At 48.5% G+C, this 27,788-nt stretch overlaps 1 protein-coding gene across 1 annotated transcript in view; it reads left to right on the forward strand.

Moving 5' to 3' along the window:
* C2CD3 (C2 domain containing 3 centriole elongation regulator) overlaps positions 1-26,947 on the forward strand; it is a 163,381-nt gene extending 136,434 nt beyond the window's left edge. The window contains exons 32-33 of the mRNA XM_040339937.1: positions 7,054-7,159; positions 26,296-26,947. Coding sequence (XP_040195871.1) covers positions 7,054-7,159; positions 26,296-26,439 — 250 coding nt within the window. The 3' untranslated portion in view covers positions 26,440-26,947. The remainder of the gene's footprint in view (positions 1-7,053; positions 7,160-26,295) is intronic.
* Positions 26,948-27,788: the final 841 nt, after the last annotated feature.

Genomic DNA, 27,788 nt, shown 5'->3' on the forward strand with positions numbered 1-27,788 from the left:
CGCAGAAGCGAACACATACGTGAGTAGCGCCCGCATATGTAAACGGTATTCAAACCACACATGTGAGGTATCGCCGCGATTGGTAGAGCGAGAGCAATAATTCTAGCCCTAGACCTCCTCTGTAACTCAAAATATGCAACCTTTAGATTTTTTTAAACGTCGCCTATGGAGATTTTAAAGGGTAAAAGTTTGTCGGCATTCCACGAGCGGACGCAATTTTGAAGCGTGACATGTTGGGTATGAATTTACTCGGCGTAATATTATCTTTCATAATATAAAAAAAAAGGGGGATAACTTTACTGTTGTCTTATTTTTTTTATTTAAAAAAAGTGTAAGTTTTTCCAAAAAAAGTGCGCTTGTAAGACCGCTGCGCAAATACAACGTGACAAAGTATTGCAACGATCGCTATTTTATTTTCTAGGGTGTTAGAATAAAAAATATATATTATGTTTGGGGGTTCTAATTAGAGGGAAGAAGATGGCAGTGAAAATAGTGAAAAATGACATATTAGAATTGCTGTTTAACTTGTAATACCAACGGCCACCACCAGATGGCGCCAGCTCACAGAAGCAAGAGCTTGGGACTTCACAAGGCCGCAATGCCGCGGCCTCAATTACCGGCCGTCACGGGCCCGCCGCGATCGCGCGGCGGGGGAGGTGGGGGGCGCACGGAGACACAGGATCCTGTGCCTCCGTGCGCCCCCACCTCCCCATCAGGGCGGCCGGTAATTGAGGACGCGGATTCGCGACCTTGTAGGCCGCAAAGCCGCGGCCTCAATTACCACCAGGCGCCAGGTCACAATTTCTTGTCGCAATTGCGACCTGGCGCCTGGATATTGTCGACCCCTGGTTTATTGAACCGGGGCCCTGAAAGTTCTTATTACTCCACTGGTACAGAATAGACATGTGCAATTCGTTTTGTTCTGAATTCATTTTTTCTCTTTCGTTCATAGACGGACACAGCATCCTTTGACCTTAGGGTTATGCTTCTTCCTACCAGGAGATTTAGGCAGAATTCTACAGCACTTAAGGTGTTAAAAACTTTCCTTCATGCCGCTCCTCCCAGGGGGCGTGGCTCCCCCAGGCATAACCCCCACTCTGCTTTAGCAGCCTCAGTTTGTTTCTGCCTAACCGTCAGGAGAGTCAGGCTCTCTCTGGAGTCCTGGACTCTGGAGTTTTTTCTTGCAAATTTTTTTGCATTTTGCGAGTTTTTTCCTCGCTTTTTTATTTTATTTTTATTTTTGAATCCTGCGATTCTTCTATCAACAGCCGACTGGGTGACAGGCTGGGTCCTCGACCCTTGTAGTCCCCCCAGGTTCGGCCTTCGAGCGTGTGCCGGCCCTCAGCTCCGCTTTGGGACGTCCACGACAGGCCCCATTGCTCCAGGGGCGGCCGGGGAACTTCGGTTCTAGGGCACACATATGACCGGTCTCTATGGCCTTGTCACAGTGTGTCTGGCTGACAGCCATGCCGTTCGCGGACGTTGGTTCTGTCTGGGATACCTCCAGCCAGGTAGTCGCAGGACAGGTAAGTAGTGGCCCCTTACTCAGGTAAGTGGTCTGGCTGGAATGTTTTCCCTTGGGAGGTCGACTGAGGGTTTTCCCCTGCTTTCCTCTCTCCCTTATTCCTCTCCCTCCTTTCCCCTTTGGGTGACGGCTGTGCAGGGGGTTTTTTCCCTGGGGCTCATATTTTTTTTTTTTTCACTCGGGTATGGCTGGGGCTGTTCTGTGTCACTGCAGGGGACTGTGGTGGACATTCTGGGCATTTTTGTGTGTGCTGTGTGCTGTTTTGGTGTACTGTCATTTTTGGGTACACTGTCTTTTTAAAACTGCGCAACGGCGGCCATTTTGCCGGAGCCGCGCTTGTATTATTCGGCGGCCATTTTCTTGTGGCCGGCGCCATTTTCAGCACTAGTTCGGCCTCTAGTGGCCGTTTCGGCGGGGAAAAAAGACCGCGAATCATCTGAGGGGACAGACGCAGCGCTGCAGCTTCTCCTCAGCACACACTTGCCTTCACAGACCGCGCTGTACCAGGGGGTGGTGAGTCTCAGGGGGCCCCATACTGTGCTCTAGCGGCCGGGAGGTGACCTGTGGGGGACTTTTTTCCTGCCCTTGGCAGTAGGGGTGAAATGGCAACAGCAATATGGAGCCTGAATCAGGCCCCTCATTTCTTACAATGCCGGAATTAACCCTTAAGCGCCCCTCCCCCTGCCACATCTGTTGAATCGGTGTCGGCTGTCCTGGAGTCTTTTCTCACCAGGTTTGAAGCAGCCAGTGCTCGGTTGGGGGGTAAAAAAGCGCCCCCCCCCGGAGGCTGTTTCTGGGGATATCTCTGACGCAGAATCTGATGCTTCTGGTTCTGTCATGTCAGAGGATGCGGGCTTAACCCACATGGACAGCGAGGATGACTCTGCTGCGGAGTCTGCTGATAAGGAATTTGTTGGAGCTCTTATTACTGCGGTGCGTGAGGCTCTTCATTTAGAGGATTTGGCGGAGACACCAGCGGTGTCAGTCCTTTTGGATTCCGCAAACCACCGCGTACCGCTAAGGTATTCCCCTGTGTTCCTTATTTAGACAATATGTTGTATAAGGAATGGGATACACCGCAAAAGGCTTTTACGGTTCCTAAAAGCTTTGCTACCGTTACCCCCTGGAGGAGGACTTTTTTAAAAAAGTGGGTCACTCCTCCGTCGGTGGACCCTCCTGTGTCCAGACTGAGTAAGGCTACTACGTTGCCTGTGGAGGGGGCTCCTGCTTTCAAGGACCCCGCTAATAGGAGAGTGGAGGCCGTGGCCCGCTCCCTGTTCTCGGTGGTGGGTTCGGTGGTAAGGCCGGCTCTGGCCGGAGCCCTGGTAGCTCAGACGCTGACTGAAAGGGCGAAGCTCCTGCTGCAGGACCTGGAGGTCCAGGGGGCTTCCGAGTCCTCTAGGGACCTGGCTGAACAGTTGATTCAGGGTCAGAAGTTTCTCTGCGAGGCGGATATGGATTAGATTCCTTTGCTTTCCAGGGCTTCTGTCTACGCAGTGGTTCTGCGCCGCCTTATATGGCTGAAGTGCTGGTCGGCTGACCAGTACTCAAAAAAGGCCTTGGTAGATTTGCCCTTTAAGGGCGGACGGCTTTTGGGGGCATCCCTGGATGACATCATTAAGGATGCCACTGGAGGTAAGAGCACCTTGCTCCCTCAGTCGGGGAAGGGTAGGGAACCTCGCCGCAAGCAAGGTCCTACTTTTACTACCCCCTAAACGGTTTTTTTCGTGCGCCAGCGCGGCTGGAAAAGGTCCGCAAGGTGCAAAAGCCCTTGCTGCCGGGCGTAAGCGCCCCTGGTTCAAAAAACCGAACAAGCCTGCGGACAAGCCTGCTTCCGCATGAAGGTCTGCCCCCGCCCGGGTCTCGGGTGGGGGGACGGCTTCACGACTTCGTGGATCGGTGGAATTCTCTTCTATCCGACCGTTGGGTTTGCGAGGTGGTCGCCTCGGGGTACAAGATAGAGTTCCTTTCTTGTCCCCCAAACAGATTTTTTTCCATCCAACCTCCAGCTTCCTCCGGATCGTCGGCTAGCCCTGTCCGGGGCTGTCCAGGATCTTCTGGACAGGGGGGTGGTTGTGCCGGTCCCCTCGCTGGAACGGTTTCGGGGGTTCTACTCCAATCTGTTCGTGGTCCCCAAGAAGGGAGGGGTTCGCCCTATCCTGGACCTAAAGGCCCTCAACTCCTTTGTCAAGGTGCAGCGATTCAGGATGGAGTCGGTCCGTTCTATCATGGCGTCCCTCCACCAGGGGGACTTCATGGCGTCCTTAGACATCATGGACGCATACCTGCATGTTCCCGTTTGCACAAGCCACCAAAGGTATCTGCGCTTTGCGATCGGGGAGGACCACTATCAATTCGTGGCCCTCCCGTTCGGGCTGGCGTCGGCACCACGGGTGTTCACCAAGGTGCTCGCCCCGATCCTGGCCTTGCTACGGCAGCGAGGGATCGCTATCGTGGGATACCTGGACGACCTTCTCCTGAGAGCTTCTTCAGGCTCAGAGTTAGAGGAGGACGTGTCCATCACGTGTCGGACTCTGCAGGAGTTCGGCTGGTTTCTGAATCTCAGAAAATCAGTGTTGGTTCCGTCCCAGAGGCTGGAACCCCTGGGGCTGGTTTTGGATTCGGGGGAGACAAAAGTGTTCCTCCCATCGCAAAACCTGCTGACCCTGCAATCTGCAGTGAGACAGTTGTTGACCCAGAAGTGGTCATCTCTTCGCTTCTGCATGCGGGTTCTGGGTCTGATGGTGGCCTCCTTCGAGGCAGTTCTGTATGCCCAATCCACACCAGGGTACTACAGAAGGAGATTCTGTCACGATGGGACAGGGTCCCATCTTCTCTGGATCACCAGATTCGGTTGAGCCATCTGGCCAAGTCTTCCCTGGCATGGTGGCTGACGTCTCTGGTGCTTCGGTCCGGGAAGTCTTTTCTTCCGTGCCGCTGGACAGTGGTCACGACGGATGCCAGCCTCTTCGGCTGGGGGGGCGTCTGGGGCACCCAGTCAGCCCAGGGGCGCTGGACTCGGGAGGAGTCCCGCCTGCCGATCAAGCTGTGCCTTGTCAGGTGGTCGCTGGAGCTACAGGGCCGTCCTGTCAGGATCCAGTCCGACAACGCCACGGCCGTGGCGTACATCAATCATCAGGGCGGCACAAGGAGCTCGGCCGCGGCGACGGAGGTCGCTCACATACTTCGGTGGGCCGAAAGGTCCGTTCCGGCCCTGTCGGCGGTATACATTCCGGGAGTTCTGAATTGGCAAGCCGACTTCCTAAGTCGCATGACTCTGGATCAAGGGGAGTGGTCTCTCCACCCGGAGGTGTTTCAGATCCTGTGCCAAAAATGGGGCACTCCAGACGTGGACCTTCTGGCGTCCCGTCTCAATCGGAAGGTACCACGGTTTGTGGCTAGGTCAAGGGACCCGTGGGCAGACGCGTCAGTGGCTCCCTGGGTCAATATCACCTGATTTACGCCTTCCCTCCTCTAAGGCTCCTACCCCGCCTGCTGCGCAGGGTGGAAGCCGAAGGTATTCCAACGATCCTGATCGCCCCGGATTGGCCGCGTCGCTCTTGGTACGCGGACCTGGTACGTCTGGTGACAGACGCCCCCTGGCGTCTGCCTCTGAGGGAAGATCTCCTGTCTCAGGGCCCGATCTTCCATCCTGCTTTACGGTCACTGGCTTTAACGGCGTGGCTGTTGAAAACCAGGTACTGAAGGACCGGGGCCTGTCGGGCCCGGTAATCTCTACCATGCTGCGTGCACGGAAGTCCACTTCTCGAAAAATTTACCATCGTACATGGAAAGCATACATCTCTATGTGTGAGGAGATGAAGTGGCACCCCCGTACTTACGTGGTGTCCCGGATCCTGCTGTTCCTACAGCGGGGAGTGGACCAGGCTCTTGCCTTGAGCACGATCAAGAGTCAGATTTCTGCTCAGGCTGTTTATTTTCAGCGTCCCTTGGCAGCGAATTCTTTGGTTCGCACGTTTGTGCAGGGGGTCCGGCATGTGGCCCCCCCGGTGCGCCCTCCGCTACCTTCTTGGGACTTGAACTTGGTCCTCTCGGCGCTTCAGCGTGCCCCCTTTGAGGACATTCGGGAGATCCCCTTGCTGACTTTGTCGCAGAAGGTGGTCTTTCTGGTAGCTATTACCTCTATCAGACGAGTGTCTGAACTGGCGGCCTTGTATTGCAAGGCCCCCTACTTGGTCATCCATCAGGATAAGGCGGTGCTGCGCCCGCAGCCCTCTTTTCTTCCGAAGGTCGTTTCGGCCTTTCACATTAACGAGGACATTGTTGTTCCATCATTATGTCCTCAGCCGAAGAACCCGAAGGAGGCCTCTTTACATTCTCTGGATGTGGTTCGGGCCCTTCGAGTTTACTTGTCGGCGACAGCTCCGTTCCGGAAGTCGGACTCGCTGTTCGTGTCTGTGTCCGGTCCCAGTAAGGGCCTGGCAGTCTCGTCGGCCACCATTTCCAGGTGGATCCGACAGGTTGTGCTTCAGGCCTACGCCCTGAAGGGGCGGGCGCCTCCCTTTCGGGTCATGGCGCATTCGACCAGGGCGATCGGGGCCTCCTGGGCTTCCGACACCAAGCCTCTGTGTTACAGGTGTGTAAGGCAGCGACCTGGTCGTCGTTCCACACTTTTTCAAAGTTTTATAAGGTGGATGTGAGTGCATCTTCTGATGCCTCCTTCGGCCGCAGGGTGTTACAGGCGGCAGTTTAAGGTTGGAGTTCCTCCGTTGAGTAACTCCGGTTTTGTTTGGGGTGTAACCTGTTTTTGCTGTGTTATTTTCCCACCCCTCGAATTTTTTTGACACTGCTTGGGGACGTCCCTAAGGTCAAAGGATGCTGTGTCCGTCTATGAACGAAAGAGAAAAAAGGATTTTTGTACTCACCGTAAAATCCATTTCTCTGAGTTCATAGACGGACACAGCACCCACCCCTCCTTTGTTTGTACTGCTTGTTACGAACTGAGGCTGCTAAAGCAGAGTGGGGGTTATGCCTGGGGGAGCCACGCCCCCTGGGAGGAGCGGCATGAAGGAAAGTTTTTAACACCTTAAGTGCTGTAGAATTCTGCCTAAATCTCCTGGTAGGAAGAAGCATAACCCTAAGGTCAAAGGATGCTGTGTCCGTCTATGAACTCAGAGAAATGGATTTTACGGTGAGTACAAAAATCCTTTTTTTTTTAACAAATTTCGACAAATTCGTTAATGCGTAAAAATCTGAACGAATGAGAATCCGTTTTTATTAATTTGAATATATTCGTAAATTCGAAAACTCCAAAATCTGAAATAACTATTAAATTATAGGTATTGGAATTTCCTTTCAAATTTGGCGGTTAGTAAACGTAACAAATACGAATTTATCCGAAGTTACAAATTGTCTAACGAATGGCGCATCTAAACGAATGGAACATAATGAATTGATAATAATAATAATAAAAATGTCTAGTACAGAATACACCAATGAAAATCCGAGGTGCTTTCACGCTTTATTGTCTCTCTTGTACTTGGTTTCCTTAACGATTTCCTATCCAGATCGGATCCCATTCAGCTCCCAAATTTCTTTCTACCTCCTCAGCACTTAGAAGCATCTATGCGGTCACTGAGCCAGTCTGCTCTCCCATCCTCCTCCGCTCAGCAGGTATGTCATCATCATCTAACAACGGCTACAGAGGAACTACAAGTTCTACAAAGTTTCCTGTCACCACGAGTGGAAATGTATGACTTGTTGCAAACAGCAGAGTAGTAATCCACGAATATCGATCTAAATGAGCAATCCTGACTCCTCTTTGTAATTGGCTATGCTGATGTTTCCTGCTGATTGCAGTGCTGTAGGGATGACTCCAGGGTCATGTCATCCCGATATACAGAGACTGGTGCTCTTCCACAGATCCCAGCCGTCTTTTTAGCTTCAGCTTCCAGGCAATCCAGGGAGCTTTCTGCTGGGACTGGGGAAGCACTGAAAAGAGAAAAGTACTGAACACTTAGGGCTGGATTCACGTAGTTCCGCGCATTTTTACGGCGGCGTAGCGTATCGTATTTGCGCTACGCCACCTTAACCACTTCCAGACCTGCGCACGACGATGTACGTCCTATTTTTAAAGATTGATACCTCGGTAACGGCAGCAGCTGCTGCCACAACCGAGGTATCTATCTTTAGTGTGCGCAGTCTGGTAAACGATAACGGCGGTCTCCGCGGCGGATTCGCCGCGAGATCGCCGTTATCGGTGGCGGGAGAGGGGCTCCCGCGCCCTCCGCCGCTTACCGGAGCCGTCGGTAGCGGCGGAGGTGATCGCGACCGTTCGGCAGCTGAGCGGGGACGAGACTGAAGGAAAAATCTCCTTCGCCCGTCCCCATAGCTCTGCTGGGCGGAAGTGACGTCAAAACGTCAGTCCCGCCCAGCCTCTTAAAGAGACAATTTTTTTTTTAGTGATTTGAAAAAATGACATTTCCAAATTTTTTATTTTTTTTTTGCATTTAAGCCCAAATATGAGATCTGAGGTCTTTTTGACCCCAGATCTCATATTTAAGAGGACCTGTCATGCTTTTTTCTATTACAAGGGATGTTTACATTCCATATAATAGGAATAAAAGTGATCAATTTTTTTTTTTTTTTTTTTTTTTTTCAGTGTAAAAAGTAATAAAATAAATAAAAATAAATAAGAAAACAAAAAAATATTTTTTTAAAGCGCCCGTCCCGACGAGCTCGCGCGCAGAAGTGAACGCATACGCGAGTAGCGCCCGCATATGAAAACGGTGTTCAAATCACACAAGTGAGGTATCGCCGCGATCGTTCGAGCAAGAGCAATAATTCTAGCCCTAGAGCTACTCTGTAGCTCAAAAAATTCAACCTCTAGAATTTTTTAAACATTGCCTATCGAGATTTTTAAGGGTAAAAGTTTGACGCCATGCCACGAGCGGGCGCAATTTTTAAGCGTGACATGTTGGGTATCATTATATTATATATAAAAAAATTGTGCCAAATTTATTGTTGTCTTATTTTTGAATTAAAAAAAGTTATTTTTTTCCAAAAAAAGTGCGCTTGTAAGACCGCTGCACAAATACGGTGTGACAAAAAGTATTGCAATGACCACTATTTTATTCTCTAGGGCATGGGTGCTCAACCTGTGGCTCTCCAGCTGTTGCAGAACTACAATTCCCATGAGGCATTGCAAGCCGCTGACAGTTACAAGCATGACTCTCGAAGGCAGAGGCATGATGGGACTTGTAGTTCCGCAACAGCTGGAGAGCCACAGGTTGAGCACCCATGCTCTAGGGTGTTAGAAAAAAATATATATAATGTTTGGGGGTTTTAAGTAATTTTCTAGCAGAAAAAAATGTTTTAGTCTTGTAAACACCAAATCTGAAAAACACCTAAGGTCTGGAAGTGGTTAAGTCAGAGAGGCAAGTGCTGTATTCACAAAGCACTTGCCTCCTAACTTACGGCGGCGTAGCGTAAATGGGGCCGGTCTTAAGCGCGCCTAATTCAAATGAGGATGAGTGGGGCGTGTTTTATGTAAATTATTGGTGACCTTACGTGATTGACGTTTTTTTACGAACGGCGAATGCGCCATCCGTGGACATATCCCAGTGTGCATTGCTCCAAAGTACGCCGCAAGGACGTATTGGTTTAGACGTGAACGTAAATTACGTCCAGCCCCATTCACAGACGACTTATGCAAACGACGTAAAATTTTCAAATTTCGACGCGGGAACGACGGCCATACTTAACATTGGCTACGCCACCTAGGGGGCAGCTTTATCTTTACGCGGCGTATCTCTTACGGAAACGGCGTATCTTTACTGCAACGGGTAAGCGTACGTTCGTGAATCGGCGTATCTAGTCATTTACATATTCTACGCCGAAATCAACGGAAGCGCCACCTAGCGGCCAGTGGAAAAATTGCACCCTAAGATACGACGGCGCAGGCCATCGTATCTTAGATAGGTTTAAGTGTATCTCAGTTTGAGCATACACTTAAACTTACGACGGGCTTAGATTCCGAGTTACGTCGGCGTATCTACTGATACGCCGGCGTAACTCTTTGTGAATCCAGCCCTTAATATTTTCAACAGCCTGACCTGTATGGGTTGAATTAAAACTGCACTTTACCACTTGCTGCCCGCCCACCGTCGTATGACGGTGGGGCATTGCAGCTCTCGTTCTGGGTGGATGTCATAAGACGTCTTCGCCTTCCCGAGCCACTGGGGGGCGCGCGCCACCTCGTCACTGGGGACCCGATGCACGTGCCCGGTAGCCGCAATGTCCGCCTGGCACCCGCGATTGCCCAGTAACTGAGCAGGACTGTGGATCTGTGTGTAAACACAGGGGTGGTTCAGCAATGAGATATGCATACTTATATTAGACCAAGCTGGAATGTAACTGTGCTATCAAAATCATACCTAAACTTCAGCTTAAAGAGGAAGCTTCCCTGGTTTGTTTTTGTACCTATAGGTAAGCCTGTAATGAGGCTTACCTATAGGCAGGACTGGGACAAGGGGTGGGCAGGAGGGGAAGCTGCCCTGGGCACAGTTAAATACTGCAGGGATGGGGGTGCTGCCATTCTGATTATATGCCTGACAGAAGTAGTGACAGATGCATCACTACTCCTGTCAGCCCAGCGCTGGGAGCAGTAGAGAGCCAGTTTAGTTCTAGTGAGGACTTCACTCCCTGGTTATCTCTCGCCTCGACTACTGCAACTCCTTTCTCATTGGCTTACCTCTACATAGACTATCCCCCCTTCAGTCCATCAGCATGAATTCTGCTGCCAGTCTCATCCGCATAGATAATGCATGCGCAAGTCGCGCCTGCATATGTAAACGGTGCTCAAATAACACAAGTGAGGTATCGCTGTGATCAGCAGAGCGAGAGCAATAATTGTAGTCCAAGACCTCCGTGTAAGCTCCAACCAGAGAGACCTCTGAGGCTTCTGTTTTTTTTTTTTTGTTTTTTGCTAATGGCCAATTTTTTTTTTTGGTTTGTTTTCTGGAGTTCTTGTGAAATCTGTGAGAATAGGAGTACAGGAGCTGCCATTGCTGACTTGATCCTCAGTGACACATAATCTGTGTTTGGCATCCTGGGCCATATTCTCATACTTTCTGCGGCGGCATCGCGTAAGCCATTTACACTACGCCGCCGCAACTTACTGGAGAAAGTGCCGTATTCCTCAAGCACTTGCTCCGTAGTTTGCGGAGGCGTAGTGTAAAAGGCCCGGCGTATCCCCGCCTATTTCAAAGGGGGCGGCTTATATTTAAATTAAGCGCGCCCCCGTTTCGATCGAACTGCGCATGCGCCGGGCTAAAAATAGCCCAGTGCGCATGCTCCAGTTCTCGACGGGAAAAGACGACGTGGACCCGACGCCATACTTAACATGGCATACGTGGGACTGGCGTAAGGTTACCCCTCATATAGCGGGGGTAACCTTATGCTGACGCAAACTACGTAAGCGACGGTTACGCGACGCAATTTCGTTCGTGAATCGGCGTATCAGGCTCATTTGCATAAACCTGCAATTCTGATCTTTTTCCACTAGGTGGCAGTCACTCCCTCTGTAAATGTCTCTCCTTTCGGTCAGCCAAAGAAAGGCCAAATGGTGAGATCCTATTGCCTGAAATGACTAGAATGTTGCGGAAAATGAAATCCCATGGATGGGGCATCAGGAAATGGCTTTAGTATTTTGCTGTGAATGGATTCAGTGTTTGGGAATTAAAATAAGCCAGTAATTGTGTAAAGATTTTCTTACTCTGTAGACAAGCAGCTCCTGTTTTCAGTTCAGTGGAAATCTATATTTATCTGCTTTTGTTGTAGGGGAGGCTCTGACAATACGGCCATTATTACACCAAGTCCAGGCATGGCGGCTCTGGGCATCCCTCCAGCAGCCCTTGATCAGTATAAGGCAGTGGTCTCCAAACTGTGGCCGAGGGCCAGATGTGGCCCTTTGCTTGATTTTATCCGGCCCTTGGGGTGCTTTTTTATTCATTGACACCAATGGTGGGGCAGGATTCCTCCCAGTGATGGGGCAGAATTCCTCCCAATGATGGGGCAGAATCCTCCCAATGATGGGACAGAATTCCGCCCAATGACACCAATGATGGGACAGAATTCCTCCCAATGACGCCAATGATGGGACAGAATTCCGCCCAATGACACCAATGATGGGACAGAATTCCTCCCAATGACACCAATGAAGGGCAGAATTCCTCCCAATGACACCAATGATGGGACAGAATTCCTCCCAATGACACCAATGAAGGGCAGAATTCCTCCCAGTGACACCAATGATGGGGCAGAATTCCTCCCAATGACAAATGATGGGGCAGAATTCCTCCCAATGATGCCAATGAAGGGCAGAATTCCGCCCAATGACGCCAATGATGGGACAGAATTCCGCCCAATGACGCCAATGATGGGACAGAATTCCGCCCAATGACACCAATGATGGGACAGAATTCCTCCCAATGACGCCAATGATGGGACAGAATTCCGCCCAATGACACCAATGATGGGACAGAATTCCTCCCAATGACACCAATGAAGGGCAGAATTCCTCCCAATGATGCCAATGATGGGACAGAATTCCGCCCAATGACACCAATGATGGGACAGAATTCCTCCCAATGACGCCAATGATGGGACAGAATTCCGCCCAATGACACCAATGATGGGACAGAATTCCTCCCAATGACACCAATGAAGGGCAGAATTCCTCCCAATGACACCAATGATGGGACAGAATTCCTCCCAATGACACCAATGAAGGGCAGAATTCCTCCCAGTGACACCAATGATGGGGCAGAATTCCTCCCAATGACAAATGATGGGGCAGAATTCCTCCCAATGATGCCAATGAAGGGCAGAATTCCGCCCAATGACGCCAATGATGGGACAGAATTCCGCCCAATGACGCCAATGATGGGACAGAATTCCGCCCAATGACACCAATGATGGGACAGAATTCCTCCCAATGACGCCAATGATGGGACAGAATTCCGCCCAATGACACCAATGATGGGACAGAATTCCTCCCAATGACACCAATGAAGGGCAGAATTCCTCCCAGTGACACCAATGATGGGACAGAATTCCTCCCAATGACACCACTGATGGGGCAGAATTCCTCCCAATGACACCACTGATGGGGCAGAATTCCTCCCAATGACATCCATGATGGGGCAGAATTCCTCCCAATGACACCAATGATGGGGCAGAATTCCTCCCAATGACACCACTGATGGGGCAGAATTCCTCCCAATGACATCCATGATGGGGCAGAATTCCTCCCAATGACACCAATGATGGGGCACAATTCCTCCCAATGGTGGGGCACAATTCCTCCCAATGGTGGGGCACAATTCCTCTCAATGAAGGGGGATTTTGTACTCCTGATGGCCACAGTCCAGCCCCCTTAAAGTCTGGAGGACAGTAGTCTGGCCCTCTGTTTAGAAAGTTTGGAGACCCCTGGTATAAGGATTCAAATTGAATGTCAATAGCCTACAGCTAGGTGTAATATGATTGGTGCCAACACCTCTCAGTGTGTATCCATATGTAACTTTCAAATCAATACTAATTGGCAAAAACTGGTGTAGTGCAACCAATATGAAACAAAAAGCAATAATTAAAGTCCCAATAATGTGAAAATTCCACCGTTGTGCAACTGTAGGTGATAATTCATATTATTCGGTGCAGTGGCGGCTGTTTTTTTTTGGGGGGGGGGTGGCAAAAAAAAAAAAAAAAACACCCGGCACTTACCTGGTTGCAGGCGGGGCGGCAGGTTGCGGCGTCCTAGGGGCAGTGGCTCTTGTGTCCTCTTTGAATCAGGGCGGCTTCTCCCTCCTCCTCCTCCTCCTCCTAGGCATCCAATAGGATCGCCTGTCCTTTCAGCCACTCGGGTGGGATGAGGATCAGTGTTACATCAGCAAATATTGATTCGCTGTTGTAAGTCACCTGGGTGGAATCAGGGGGCACTCTCCGCGACCTAAGCCTGCCCTATACTGAAGCCTCTTAGAGCATCTGGCTCTAATCGGTGTTTCAAAAAAAAAAAAAACAGCCCTCCGGCATTGGAATCCAAGCGCCGGTGTCCTGAAAGTGCCCTGATCCAGTGACTTCAGCGAACATGGTCTCTAGGTGGCGTGCCTGCTCACATGTGTGAGAGGCGGCGTGCCCCATACCTGTAGGATATAATGGACGTCTATGGCAAAGTGCATCTAAGCCCGGACGGTCGCAGATGCACTGCGCTGCACCTGCAGTGTGGGCAAACCGCAGCACATCAGTGTGAAAGCAGCCTTATAGGAGGCTCAGAACACTAAGGGTTCATTTACATTTTCCGTTTGGGGTGTGGTGGTAAAACCCCATAGGTAAGACGTGGTTTTACCACCCCGGTCCCAACTATACCCCTTGTAACTGCAGTCGCCAGGAGTTTGCACATGCCACAGCACAAGTTACACGTGTGATGGACGCGATTGTAACACGGTAGTACGGCAATAAGAGGTTTAAATCTGGTTTGAGGAGGTGACACTGTGCCCGGTGATCTTTGACTTCTCCCATGTTGTTGAGGTGGATCTCCACCTCCCTAAGGTTGCCTACCTCTGCTCTAGATCCCCCCCCATAACAGGTATCTGTGTCCCCGGACCTCATCTAGCAGGTCTTGTTTTCCGTGGCCTGGAATGCAGTAAACATGGCTGACTCTTCGAGGTCTGGCATGACAGGCATGCGGGGAGTGAGTGAGAAGCGCCAGGTCAGGGACGGCGGAGGCGGCTGGGAAGGTTGTTCCTCCCGTGTCTTGTGATAAACATGTTTTCGTCTTCACCTTTTGTGTGTGAGAACCGGATCTGCACAAAGGAGACGCCAAACAATAGAAGAGCAACTACTGTGTCCTTACTCATGATTAACTCCTACCACCCTGCCATCCCCGCAGATATGCCGCCCTCGCCACCCAACATTATCCTGAAGAGCTGCTACAACCTTCCGTTCTGCTACAACCTTCCTTGTATCCAGAGCGATCGGATCTGTAATGAAGCTGATTGGTGGTCTGCTGGCGCCTAGTCATGTGATCAGTGCCAAGGCTAATCATGCATATTATATATATATATGCTTACTGGGAGCTCATCACACTCCGCATGTATATGAAATGTAAATATTGAAGAAACGGGAAGTAAAAATTAAAAAATCGCAATATAAATTGCTTTAGGCAGATATTACAGATGACTAAGAACACATTACTGGTCAGTTACTTGTAAATGCTGATGTGTTCATTCATCCAACTGGACATACACTGAGAAATATTCCAATCATCCACTCCGTACACTGACCCCCCATTCCATCATCCACACCGTACACTAACCCCCCCCCCCCCCATTCCATCATTCACTCCGTACAATAACCCCCCATTCCATCATCCACTCCGTACACTAACCCCCCCCCCCCCCCATTCCATCATCCACGCCATACACTAACCCCCCCCCCCCCATTCCATCATCCACGCCGTACACTAACCCCCCATTCCATCATCCACTCCGTACACTAACCCCCCATTCCATCATCCACTCCGTACACTAACCCCCCCATTCCATCATCCACGCCGTACACTAACCCCCCCATTCCATCATCCACGCCGTACACCAACCGATTCCATCATCTACTCCGTACACTAACCCCCCATTCCATCATCCACGCCGTTCACTAACCCATTCCATCATCCACTCCGTAAATTCAGACCGCAGTGTGGAGAACCAATGCAGTTTTATAGCGGCTAATGATATCTACTCTCCTTTTGGATCCCATATGGCCAGATTCAGAAACGGTTACGCCGGCGTATCAGTAGATACACTGTCGTAACTCTGAATCTGCGCCGTCGTAAATTTAAGCGTATTCTGGAAACCAGATACGCTTAAATTAGGCTAAGATACGAGCGGCGTAAGTCTCCTACGCTGTCGTATCTTAGGGTGCATATTTACGCTGGCCGCTAGGTGGCGCTTCCGTTGTGTTCGACGTAGAATATGCAAATGACTAGATACGCCGATTCACGAACGTACGTGCGCCCGTCGCAGTAAAGATACGCCGTTTATGTAAGGCGTTTTCCGGCGTAAAGTTATTCCAACAAATAGCTGCACTAGTCAATGTTAAGTATGGCCGTCGTTCCCGCGTCGAAATTTAAAAATTTTACGTCGTTTGCGTAAGTCGTCCGTGAATGGGGCTGGACGTAATTTACGTTCACGTCGAAACCAATACGTCCTTGCGGCGTACTTTGGAGCAATGCACACTGGGATATGTACACGGACGGCGCATGCGCCGTTTGTAAAAAAACCGTCAATCATCCGAATTAGGCGCGCTTACGCCGGCTCCATTTACGATACGCCGCCGTAAGTTAGGAGGCAAGTGCTTTGTGAATACAGCACTTGCCTCTCTGACTTGCGGCGTAGCGTAAATACGATACGCTACGCCGCCTGAAAGATACACACAACTACCTGAATCTAGCTATATGTGTCCATTTGTATATCTGACAAAATTATATATGTATTTTAAATCTTGATGAGGTTTGTACTGAGTCCTCTTTAGTGCTGGTCGGGGGGCAGTTATTGCCATCCACCTGCTCCGTTTTGTTGGGTATAAATGATTTATTGCTGCTTGGTAGACTTTTCCCCTCTATAATATATTGTGTGTGACATGCGTGTATAACATGACCGTGACATGACGGCGGCTCTCCCATCACGGTGTACACAGTTCAGGGAGATGATCATCCGGAAGCCGCCGGTTCTGGCTGACGTTGGGCATTGTGCCACTGAGAACTCAGCTGGGTGGCAGCCTTGGCGCCCCAACCGTATTACCAGCTGTAACCGGCCTTAACCCCTTCATCACCTTCTCTACAGAGGGACGGGTATGATATCCAGCAACATGTACTGAGCCTTTAACCCCTTCATTACCTACAGAGGGACTGGTATGATATCCACCAATCTGTACTGAGCCTTTAACCCCTTCATTACCTACAGAGGGACTGGTATGATATCCACCAATCTGTACTGAGCCTTTAACCCCTTCATTACCTACAGAGGGACTGGTATGATATCCACCAATCTGTACTGAGTCCTTAACCCCTTCATTGCCTACAGAGGGACTGGTATGATATCCTCCAACCTGTAATGAGCCTTTAACCCCTTCATTACCTATAGAGGGACTGGTATCCACCAACTTGTACTGAGCATTTAACCCCTTCATTGCCTACAGAGGGACTGGTATGATATCCTCCAACCTGTAATGAGCCTTTAACCCCTTCATTACCTATAGAGGGACTGGTATGATATCCACCAACCTGCACTGAGCCTTTAACCCCTTCATTGCCTATAGGGGTGACTGGTATCCACCAACTTGTACTGAGCATTTAACCCCTTCATTACCTACAGAGGGACTGGTATGATATCCAGCAACCTGTAATGAGCCTTTAACCCCTTCATTACCTACAGAGGGACTAGTATGATATCCACCAATCTGTACTGAGTCCTTAACCCCTTCATTGCCTACAGAGGGACTGGTATGATATCCTCCAACCTGTAATGAGCCTTTAACCCCTTCATGGCCTACAGAAGGACGGGTATGATATCCACCAATCTGTACTGAGTCCTTAACCCCTTCATTACTTATAGAGCAGGGGTCTCCAAACTTTTCAAGCAAAGGGCCAGTTTATTGTCCTTCAGACTTTAGGAGGGCCGGTTTGTGGCCAGCAGGGGCAGAAAATTTCGACATCAGTCACAATTAAAATGGCCTCAGGATTGGTGGTCAATAGGCGGAGTGGTGCCCCTATTAATAGGAGGAATAGTATCCCATCATTTGTATCAGTGGAAGAAAAAGTGCCCCATAGTTGGCATCAGTGTGAGGAATAGTGCCTCATATCAGTGAAAGCAATAGCGCCCCAAGGGCCGGATAGAAGCAAGCAAAAGGGCCACATCTGGCCCTCGGGCCGCAGTTTGGAGACCCCTGCTATAGAGGGATGGGTATGATATCCACCAACCTGTACTGAGCCTTTAACTCCTTCATTGCCTACAGAGGGACGGGTATGATATCCACCAACCTGTACTGAGCCTTTAACCTCTTCATTGCCTATAGAGGGACGGGTATGATATCCACCAACATGTAATGAGCCTTTAACCCCTTCATTACCTATAGAGGGACGGGTATGATATCCAGCAACCTGCACTGAGCCTTTAACCCCTTCATTACCTATAGGGGGGACTAGTCTGATATCCTCCAACCTTTACTGAGCCCATCCACCGCCATCCCCCCCCCCCCCCACCACCATTAACTGTACCTACATACATTTGAATATGATATAGTCTGGCAAATCTGTACAAGGACTTGAACCCCCTGCTTTACCTACAGAGAGACTGGAATGATCTCATCTGGCAATCTGTACGGGCCTAATTAACCCTTTCCTCCCCTCTTCCTTTAGAGGAACTGGTATGGTATCATCTGGTCCTCCTGAACAGGGCCCTTTAGCGGAACTGGTATACTATTGAGCAATATGTACTGGACTATTAACCCTTCCATCACCTCTTCCTACGAAGGGACTGGTATGGTATTTTCTGGTCCCTTGTACAGGGTTGTTTTAACCCTTCATTATCTCTGCCTAATGGACTGTTAGGATATCTGGAAATTATTACTAAGCTTTCAATGCCTTACAGAGGAACTAATGTAATATTATTCAGGGGTCTGTACTGGACTTTAAAACCATTACACACCCCACACACAGACGAACTGGTAAAGATTAATCTGGCACTCTGTACTGAGCCATTAACCCCTTCACTTAAGGAAATGATTCCGGACGGCTTCACTGCCAATAATCCTTTTTATTAAAGCTTCATAGGACAAGTGGTTGACAGATGGAGCAGGGGACAAAGAGGTAGACGCGTTTCACTCAACTGTTAGTGCTTAGTCATTACCTATTGGAAGTAGTCACCATAATCACCTATATACTACTCTAATATGTCATCATTAGGTTACAGGTGAACTAACCAATTAAAAACTGTACTCAGCTGGTACCGCAAAGAAGACCCGGCTGGAGTACACGGTACATACACGCAAATACTTTCGGAAGGGCTGTTTCACACGGCCATCAGCTTGTATAAGAGCAATGTGAATAGCAAGCATTTGAAGAAGCTTTAGGTACCATTCAAATGTTGAACACTGATCCTATCTGTTGATTGCCACTTTAAACAAGCTGCTAGCAGGCTTCTTCACTCCTTTAAAGCTTGTTGAAAACCTGCTGAAGCCTGCTAGTAGCTTGTTTAAAGTGGCAATCAACAGATAGGATCAGTGTTCATCTGTTGATTGCCACTTTAAACAAGCTGCCTGCTAGCAGCTTGTTTAAAGTGACAATCAGTTCTAGCCATTGGCACATCCATGTGACAAAGTGTCCCCATTCCAGAAATGGCAAGGTTGGAGTGATTTGAGCATGGGGGGGGGGGGGGGGGTTCAGGGGCCGTCTCCCATTCTTGCAGAGGAACTGGTATAAATTATTCTGGCCCTCTGCACTAAGCCACTAACCCCTTCACCTACTTTTCAAAGGCCTGTTTCACACGGCCATCAGCTTGTATAAGAGCAGTGTGAACAGCAAGCTTTGACTAAGCATGTGTGCAGAGCTTTCAGCAAGCTTTGTTGAAGCTTTAGTTACCATTCACCTCCAATTTGTAAATGTTAAAACACAGATCTTATCTAAAGTGTTGTTTGCCACTTTAACCGGTTCCCGACCAGCTCACGCAGATATACTGCGGCAGAATGGCTCTCCTGGGCGAAATCCTGTATTTGGTAGGTCCTTCCCCTTTTTTGGCTACCAGAGGGTGCGTGCCCATCGCTGCACTGCGGGGGACCCGATGTGCACGGTCAGCGATGTCAAAAGTGTCCGATCTGTCAGTCGCAATACCGCAACAAATTGCAGATCACCGCCATTACTCATAAAAAAAAAATAATAATAATAAAAATGCTATGAATCTTTCCCATAGTTTGTAGACGCTATAACGTTTGCGCAAACCAATCAATATACGCTTATTGCGATATTTTTTATTTTTTTACCAAAAATATGTAGAAGAATACCTATCGGCCTAAACTGATGAAGAAATGTGTTTTTAAGCGAAAACAATAAATGGGGATATTTATTATAGCAAAAAGTAAAAAAATATATACCGTATTTGTCGGGGTATAGCGCGCACCCCTAAAGTTGCCCGAATTCCTGTGGAAAAAAGTTTTTTTGTACTTACAGTTCTGGTGTCTTGCGCAGCGTCCATCGGCGGCCTCGTCGGGTCCAGCGTCCGTCTGCGGCTTCGGGTGTCCTCTTCGTCGGGTCCGGCATCCTTCTGCGACGTCCTCGCGTCCTCCCCGCTTGTTTCCCGCGCCGAGTTTGAATACTGCGCCGACATATACCGAGCGCAGTACACTCGCGTATCGTCGGGGAGGCTCGGCAACTCTCGCGCTGACGTCCTGTACGCTCAGGACGTGAGCGCGAGAGGCGCCGAGACTGCCCGAAGATACCCGAGTGTACTGCGCTCGGTATATGCCGGCGCAGTATTCAAACTCGGCGCGGGTATCGGCGTGTACCGCGCACCCACGATTTTGCCCTGATTTTCAGGGCAAAATAGTGTGCGGTATACGCCGATAAATACGGTATATTTTTTTCAAAATTGTCGCTCTATTTTTGTTTTATAGCCCAAAAAAATAAAAACTGCAGAGGTGATCAAATACCACCAAAAGAAAGCTCAAATTTTGCTTGGGTACAGCATTGCGTGACCGCGCAATTGTCAGTTAAAGCGTCGCAGTGCCAAATTATAAAAAGTGCTCTGGTCAGGAAGGGGGTAAAACTTTCTGGGGCTGAAGTGGTTGAACAAGCTGCTAGCAGGCTTCTGCACTTCTTTAAACTTATTGAAAACCTGCTGAAGCCTGCTAGCAGCTTGCCTAAAGTGGCATCCGTTCTCGCCATTGGCACATTCATGTGATCATAGTACAGTAGCAAAAATGTCCCCATTCCAGAACTGGCAAGGTTGGGGGTGATTAGAGCATTGGGAGGGGGGTTGCAGGTGCAGCATTCAGAGCAGGCGAGGGGAGGTTCAGGGGCTTTGGGGTGTAAAGTGGAGGAGGGAGGGGGGGGTTCACCTTCCTCTGTGCGGTCAACCTCCTTAGTTTGTTGGAAGTGAACAGCTGTAACGTCCGTAATTTGTAATGTTTTCCGAAATCAGGGCTGATAAGCGATATAGATACCATGGCTAAAAAAAAAAAATCGTCCGACTAATGCAATATTCCAAATACAGCTGGCGGTATTATAGGTTTGTAGGGTGAGATCCCATGTGTTCCAATCCTCTCCCCTCTCACAGCTGTAACTGGAGGAAAGGTCAGCCTGTGCCTCCAGCTATTGCTGTGTCTCCTCTCTAGGTAGCAGTGAGACTGCGTCCCTAATCTTCAACTGTTCATGAGGTTTGGTAACATAACAATGTAAGGGACATTCTTCCCAAAGATCACCAATGTAAGGGAAATTCTTCCCACTGATCACCAATGTAAGGAACATTCTTCCCACTGACCACCAATGTAAGGAACATTCTTCCCACTGACCACCAATGTAAGGGACATTCTTCCCACTGATCACCAATGTAAGGGACATTCTTCTCACTGATCACCAATGTAAGGGACATTCTTCCCACTGATCACCAATGTAAGGGACATTCTTCCCACTGATCACCAATGTAAGGAACATTCTTCCCACTGATCACCAATGTAAGGGACATTCTTCCCACTGACCACCAATGTAAGGAACATTCTTCCCACTGATCACCAATGTAAGGGACATTCTTCCCACTGATCACCAATGTAAGGGACATTCTTCTCACTGATCACCAATGTAAGGGACATTCTTCCCACTGATCACCAATGTAAGGAACATTCTTCCCACTGACCACCAATTTAAGGAACATTCTTCCCACTGACCACCAATGTAAGGAACATTCTTCCCACTGACCACCAATGTAAGGAACATTCTTCCCACTGACCACCAATGTAAGGAACATTCTTCCCACTGATCACCAATGTAAGGGACATTCTTCCCACTGATCACCAATGTAAGGAACATTCTTCCCACTGACCACCAATGTAAGGAACATTCTTCCCACTGACCACCAATGTAAGGAGCATTCTTCTCACTGATCACCAATGTAAGGAGCATTCTTCCCACTGATCACCAATGTAAGGATCATTCTTCTCACTGATCACCAATGTGAGGAACATTCTTCTCACTGATCACTAATGTAAGGGACATTCTTCCCACTGATCACCAATGTAAGGAACATTCTTCCCACTGATCACCAATGTAAGGAGCATTCTTCCCACTGATCACCAATGTAAGGGACATTCTTCTCACTGATCACCAATGTAAGGAACATTCTTCTCACTGATCACCAATGTAAGGGGCATTCTTCCCACTGATCACCAATGTAAGGGGCATTCTTCCCACTGATCACCAATGTAAGGGGCATTCTTTCCATTGATCACCAATATAAGGGACATATTCTTCTTACTGACTACCCCTGCATTTGTTTTAGCAGGGTTTGCCACTAACCTGAAGGGTTGCTCTGCATTAGACCATCTGTGCTACCCCCCATATCTGTATACAGTTGGGTCCATATATATTTGGACACAGGCACAATTTTTTCAGGTATTTACAAAAACATATTCAAGCTATAGTTCTATAATAGATATGGACTGACTCTCAGGTTTAATTTGAGGGTATGTACATCCAAATTGGAGGAACGGTTTAGGAATTACAGCTCTTAAGAATAGCCACCCCCCTTTTTCAAGGGACCAAAAGTAATTGGACAATTGAATCAAAAGCTGTTTCATGGCTAAATGTGAGCTACTCCTTCGTTATTCCTTCATCAAATAAGCAGGATAAAGGTCTGGAGTTGATTCTGTGGTATTTGCATTTGGAATCTATTGCTGTAACCCTACATCATGCGTTCAAATGAGCTGTCCAAGAAAGTGAAATAGGCCTCTGTAAGGCTTCAAAAATGAAACAAATCCATCAAAGAGATAGCAGCAACATTAGGAGTGGCCACATTAACAGTTTGGTACATTCTAAAGCAGGGATCCTCAAACTACGGCCCTCCAGCTGTTGCGGAACTACACATCCCATGAGACATTGTGAAACTCTGACATTCACAGACATGACTAGGCATGATGGGAATTGTAGTTCCTGAACAACTGGAGGGCCATAGTTTGAAGACCCCTGTTCTAAAGGAAAGAACATCGCACCGGGGAGCTCAGCTTCCTGGATGTCCACGGAAGACAACAGCGGTGGATGATCTCAGGATCCTCTCTATGGTAAAGAAAAACTCATTCACATCATCCAGATAAATGAAGGTCACTCTCCAGGAGGTGGGCATATCATTGTCAAAGTCTACAATCATAAGAAGAATCACGAGAGCAAACACAGAGGGTTCACCACAAGGTGCAAACCATTCATAAACCTGAAGAATAGAAAAGTCAGATTAGACTTTGCCAAAAAAGCATCTAAAAAAGCCAGACCAGTTCTGGAAAAGCATTCTTTGGACGGACTAAATAAAGATTAATCGGAACCAGAATGACGGGAAGAAAAAAGTGTGGAGAAGGCTTTGGAACAGCTCATGATCCAAAGCACACAACGTCATCTGTGGTCACATGGGGGAGCTTGCAGTGTGATGGCATGGGCATGCATGGCTTCCAGTGGTACTGGGTTATTGGTGTTTATTGATGACGTGACAGAAGCAGTTGGATGAATTCTGCAGTATTTAGAGATATACTATGAGCCCAGATTTGGCCAAATGCAGCAAAGTTGATTGGACGGCGCTTCACAGTACAGATGGACAATGATCCAGAATACACTGCAAAAGCAACTCAGGAGCCTTTGAAGGAAAAGAAGTGGAATATTCTGCAATGGCTGAGTCCATCACCTGATCTCAACGCAACTGAGCATTTCACTTGCTGAAGGCAAAACCTAAAGAACAACTGAACAACCTGCAGTTAGAGCCCAACAAAGCATCAGAAAGGAAGAAACCCAGTCTTTGGTGATGTCCATGGGTCCCAGACTTCAGGCAGTCATTGCCAGTAAAGAATTCTCAACAAAATATAAAAAATGAACATAATGGGCCAGATTCTTGTAGAATCTGCGGCGGCGTAGCGTAAGCCATTTACACTACGCCGCCGCAAATTACTGGAGCAAGTGCCGTATTCTCCAAGCACTTGCTCCGTAATTTGCGTCGGCGTAGTGTAATTGGCCCGGCGTAAGGCCGCGTAATTCAAAGGGGGCGGCTTGTATTTAAATTAAGCGTGCCCCCGCGCCGATCGAACTGTGCATGCGCCGGGCGGAAAAATAGCCCAGTGCGCATGCTCCAGCTCACGACGGAAAACTTCAATGACGCCGACGTGAGCATCATTGACGTAAAGTCGTATCTGCGAAACGACTTACGAAAACGACGGAAAAAGCCGACGCTGACCCGACGCCATACTTAACATGGCATACGACGGACCTTCGTAAACTTGCCCCTCATATAGCAGGGGCAAGTTTACGCTTACGGAAACGTTGTAAAATCACTGCGTCGTCTGCGCGTACGTTCGGGAATCTCGCGTAACTAGCTAATTTGCATAGACGACGGGGAAAACGACGATGCGACACCTAGCGGCGGGAAAAAAAAAATTGCATTTAAGATCTCACAGCGTAAGAGCCTTACGCCTGTCGGATCTAATGGGTATCTATGCGTAACTGATTCTAAGAATCGCATAGATACCCGGGGCCAGATTAGGACTTACGACGGCGCAAATGGCGTTGCGCCGTCGTAACGCCTTTAAGAATCTGGCCCTTTATTTATAATTATATTCATTTGTCCAATCACTGTATTTATTGGCGTATAACACTCACTTTTTTACCCTGAACATAGAGGGTACACTGTGACTGCGTGTTATACACAGGGGGCTGTGGAAAGTTTTTTTTCCCTGAAACTTCCCTCTTAAAGTTAGACCCCTTTCACATTGGGGCGTTTTTTCAGGGACTTTGGCGTTAAAAAAACGCCTATAAAGCGCCTGAAAGAAGCCTTACCTGCAATCCCAATGTGAAAGCCTGAGTGCTTTCAGAGCCCTTTCTCACTGCCAGCGCCCAAAAAACGCTGGTAAAGCTCCGCTGAGACCCCTTTCACACTGGAGTGTTTTTCAGGCGCTTTGGCGTTAAAAAAAAAAAAAAGTGCCTCAATGGGAAGGGGGACTTTAGGAGCCGTGTATTCATCACTCCTAAAGTGCTGCAAAGAAGCTGCTTGCAGGATTTTTTTTTTACGCCCTGCCAGCCCAGCGCCTCAGTGTGAAAGCACTCGGGCTTTCACATTGGGATTGCAGATGAGGCTTCTTTCAGGCGCTTTACGGCCACTTATTTTAACACTAAGACCCCTTTCACCCTGGGGCGCTTTAGTGTGAAAGCACTTGGGCTTTCACATTCGAATTGCAGATGAGGCTTCTTTTTAGGTGCTTTACAGCAGGGTTTGACAAATTTGCTTGGAATCTAGGAGCCAGCTAAAAAAGTTAGGAGCCAGAAAACGCACCCCGTCCCGACGAACTTGCGCGCAGAAGCGAACACATACGTGAGCAGCGCCCGCATATGTAAACGGTGTTCAAACCACACATGTGAGGTATCGCCGCGATTGGTAGAGCGAGAGCAATAATTCTAGCCCTAGACCTCCTCTGTAACTCAAAACATGCAACCTGTAGAATTTTTTAAACGTCGCCTATGGAGATTTTAAAGGGTAAAAGTTTGTCGGCATTCCACGAGCGGACGTAATTTTGAAGCGTGACATGTTGGGTATCAATTTACTCGGCGTAACATTATCTTTCATAATATTAAAAAAAATGGGGATAACTTTACTGTTGTTTTATTTTTTTTAATTAAAAAAAGTGGAATTTTTTCCCAAAAAAGTGCGCTTGTAAGACCGCTGCGCAAATACGACATGACAGAAAGTATTGCAACGATCGCCATTTTATTCTCTAGAGTGTTAGGATAAAAAATATATATAATGTTTGGGGGTTCTAATTAGAGGGAAGAAGATGGCAGTAAAAATAGTGAAAAATTACATTAGAATTGCTGTTTAACTTGTAATGCTTAACTTGTAATACCAACGGCCACCACCAGATGGCGCCAGCTCACACATCTGGTGGTAATAACTTGTAATACCAATGGCTCACCACCAGATGGCGCCAGCTCACAAAAAAATAATTTTTTTTTGCCCACCTTCCAAGCCAAGTCGCCAGGACACCATTTCTAGTCGCCATGGCGACCTGGCACCCGGGATTTGTCGAGCCCTGCTTTACAGGTGCTTTTTTTTTAGCACTAAAGCGCCTGAAAAACGCCCCAGTGTGAAAGGGGTCTTAGGGTGCATGTTATACGCCGATAAATACGGTACATTTGAGCCCCTGAAAATGAGGGGACTGTGTATACAAATGGTTGCAGTTCCTAAAATTTGTACTTGATATTTATATTCAACGCCTTGAATTAAAGCTGAAGGTCCGCACTTCACATTCATTTGGATTGTTTTGTTGTAATTGTATTCTGGTGGCATACAGAGCCAAGGTATGGAGATTGTGCCCGTGTCCCAATATATATGAACCCAACTGTATTTCTCTCTATATTTAGCGGCTTGCCTGGAGTTCAGTTGTAAAACAAAGTCTCGTGCAAACACCTCAGTAATAAATAAAATAAAAAAATTACATGTGAATTTGTTTTTTCTGTTTTTCAGAGTGATGGTGAGACTCAAATCTCGAAAGGAATCCCTTATCGTCGGCGACCGCGCCAAACGCCCAAAATGAATCCAGAGGGATTGCCAGAGAAAGAGTCCAAGCGGATCGCAAGGATATTTGCTTCGCAATTCTCCAACAAGTAGAGCGTCTGTCTGTTCTCTGCCGTGACACCCAACGCTGGATCATAAACCTGTCATAAGAGGAAAGTTGGGATCCCGGAGTGCCTTCTGAGGATGCTAGAAACCTGGCTGTTATCCTGAACCAATCAGAACAAGTATACAGTTTGGGAAAGATAAAGAAGGTTATAAGTCCTTGTCAATGACAAAGTATTGAATTAAGAGCGTCAGCCAAGCAACTAGAAATTTCAGAAGTAGAGTAGGCAGGCTGGGTTGCAGTTGGAAGTACCGGGATATAAAAATAATGCAGCAAGAGGAGCAAGACTGTTGCTCAGCCTCAAAGTGGTCATACTGGAAAGCAGAAACCATCATTTCCATGGAGGAAATCTGCCGCAGTCCCTGTCTGATATCTGAAAGCAGTGTGGTGCCCCGGGGCGAATCACATTGCCTACATCAGGAGAAGGCAACCTCGGCCCTCCAGCTGTTTTGAAACTACAAGTCCCATGAGACATTGCAAGACCCTGACAATCACAGGCATGACTCCTAGGCCTCGTACACACGGACGGACTGTCCGCTGAAAACGGTCCGGCCGTTTTCAGCGGACATGTCCGCCGGACCGTTTTCAGCAGACATGTCCGCCCGGAGATTTCTGTCTGATGGTTGTACACATCATCGGACAGAAATCCACGCGTACACGATACGCGGTGACGTGGCCGCGAAGATGACGCGGCGATGTGCGCGGCCCTGGAAGTTCAATGCTTCCACGCATGCGTCGAATCACTTTGACGCATGCGAGGGATGGCGGCCGAGCGGACATGTACGGTGAGTCTGTACAGACGACCGAACATGTCCGACGGACAGGCTTCCAGCGGACATGTTTCTTAGCATGCTAAGAAACATTTGTCCGCTGGAAAACGGTCGGCTGGACAAATGTCCGCTGGAAACCTGTCCGGTCGGCCGTACACAAGACCGAACATGTCTGCTGAAACTGGTCCGCGGACAAGTATCAGCGGACAGATCCGGTCGTGTGTACGGGGCCCTAGAGACAGAGGCATGATGGGATTTGTAGTTTCACCACAGCTGGTGGGCCTACCCCTGGCCTACGTCTACCATCCTACTCCTGCCTTCACTACAACGGTGAGTCACCGACCCAATGCCATATGTAGGATGGAAAATCGGCTTCTCTGGATGCATGAACAAAAAAGGGGGAGTTTAGCCTCATATCAAAATAAATAGTATAAATAAAAATGTACCGTCATCCCAGTTACAGTAGAAAAAAGGGGGTGAGAGGGAAAGCAAGGGAATAGTAGCTGAAGCTAAACCCATCGTTACCCACTCAGTAGGTTTGAGGGGACTATCTCGGTACAGATAAAATA

The sequence above is a fragment of the Rana temporaria genome, chromosome 2 (genome assembly GCF_905171775.1).
Source record: "Rana temporaria chromosome 2, aRanTem1.1, whole genome shotgun sequence".
Classification (NCBI taxonomy): domain Eukaryota; kingdom Metazoa; phylum Chordata; class Amphibia; order Anura; family Ranidae; genus Rana; species Rana temporaria.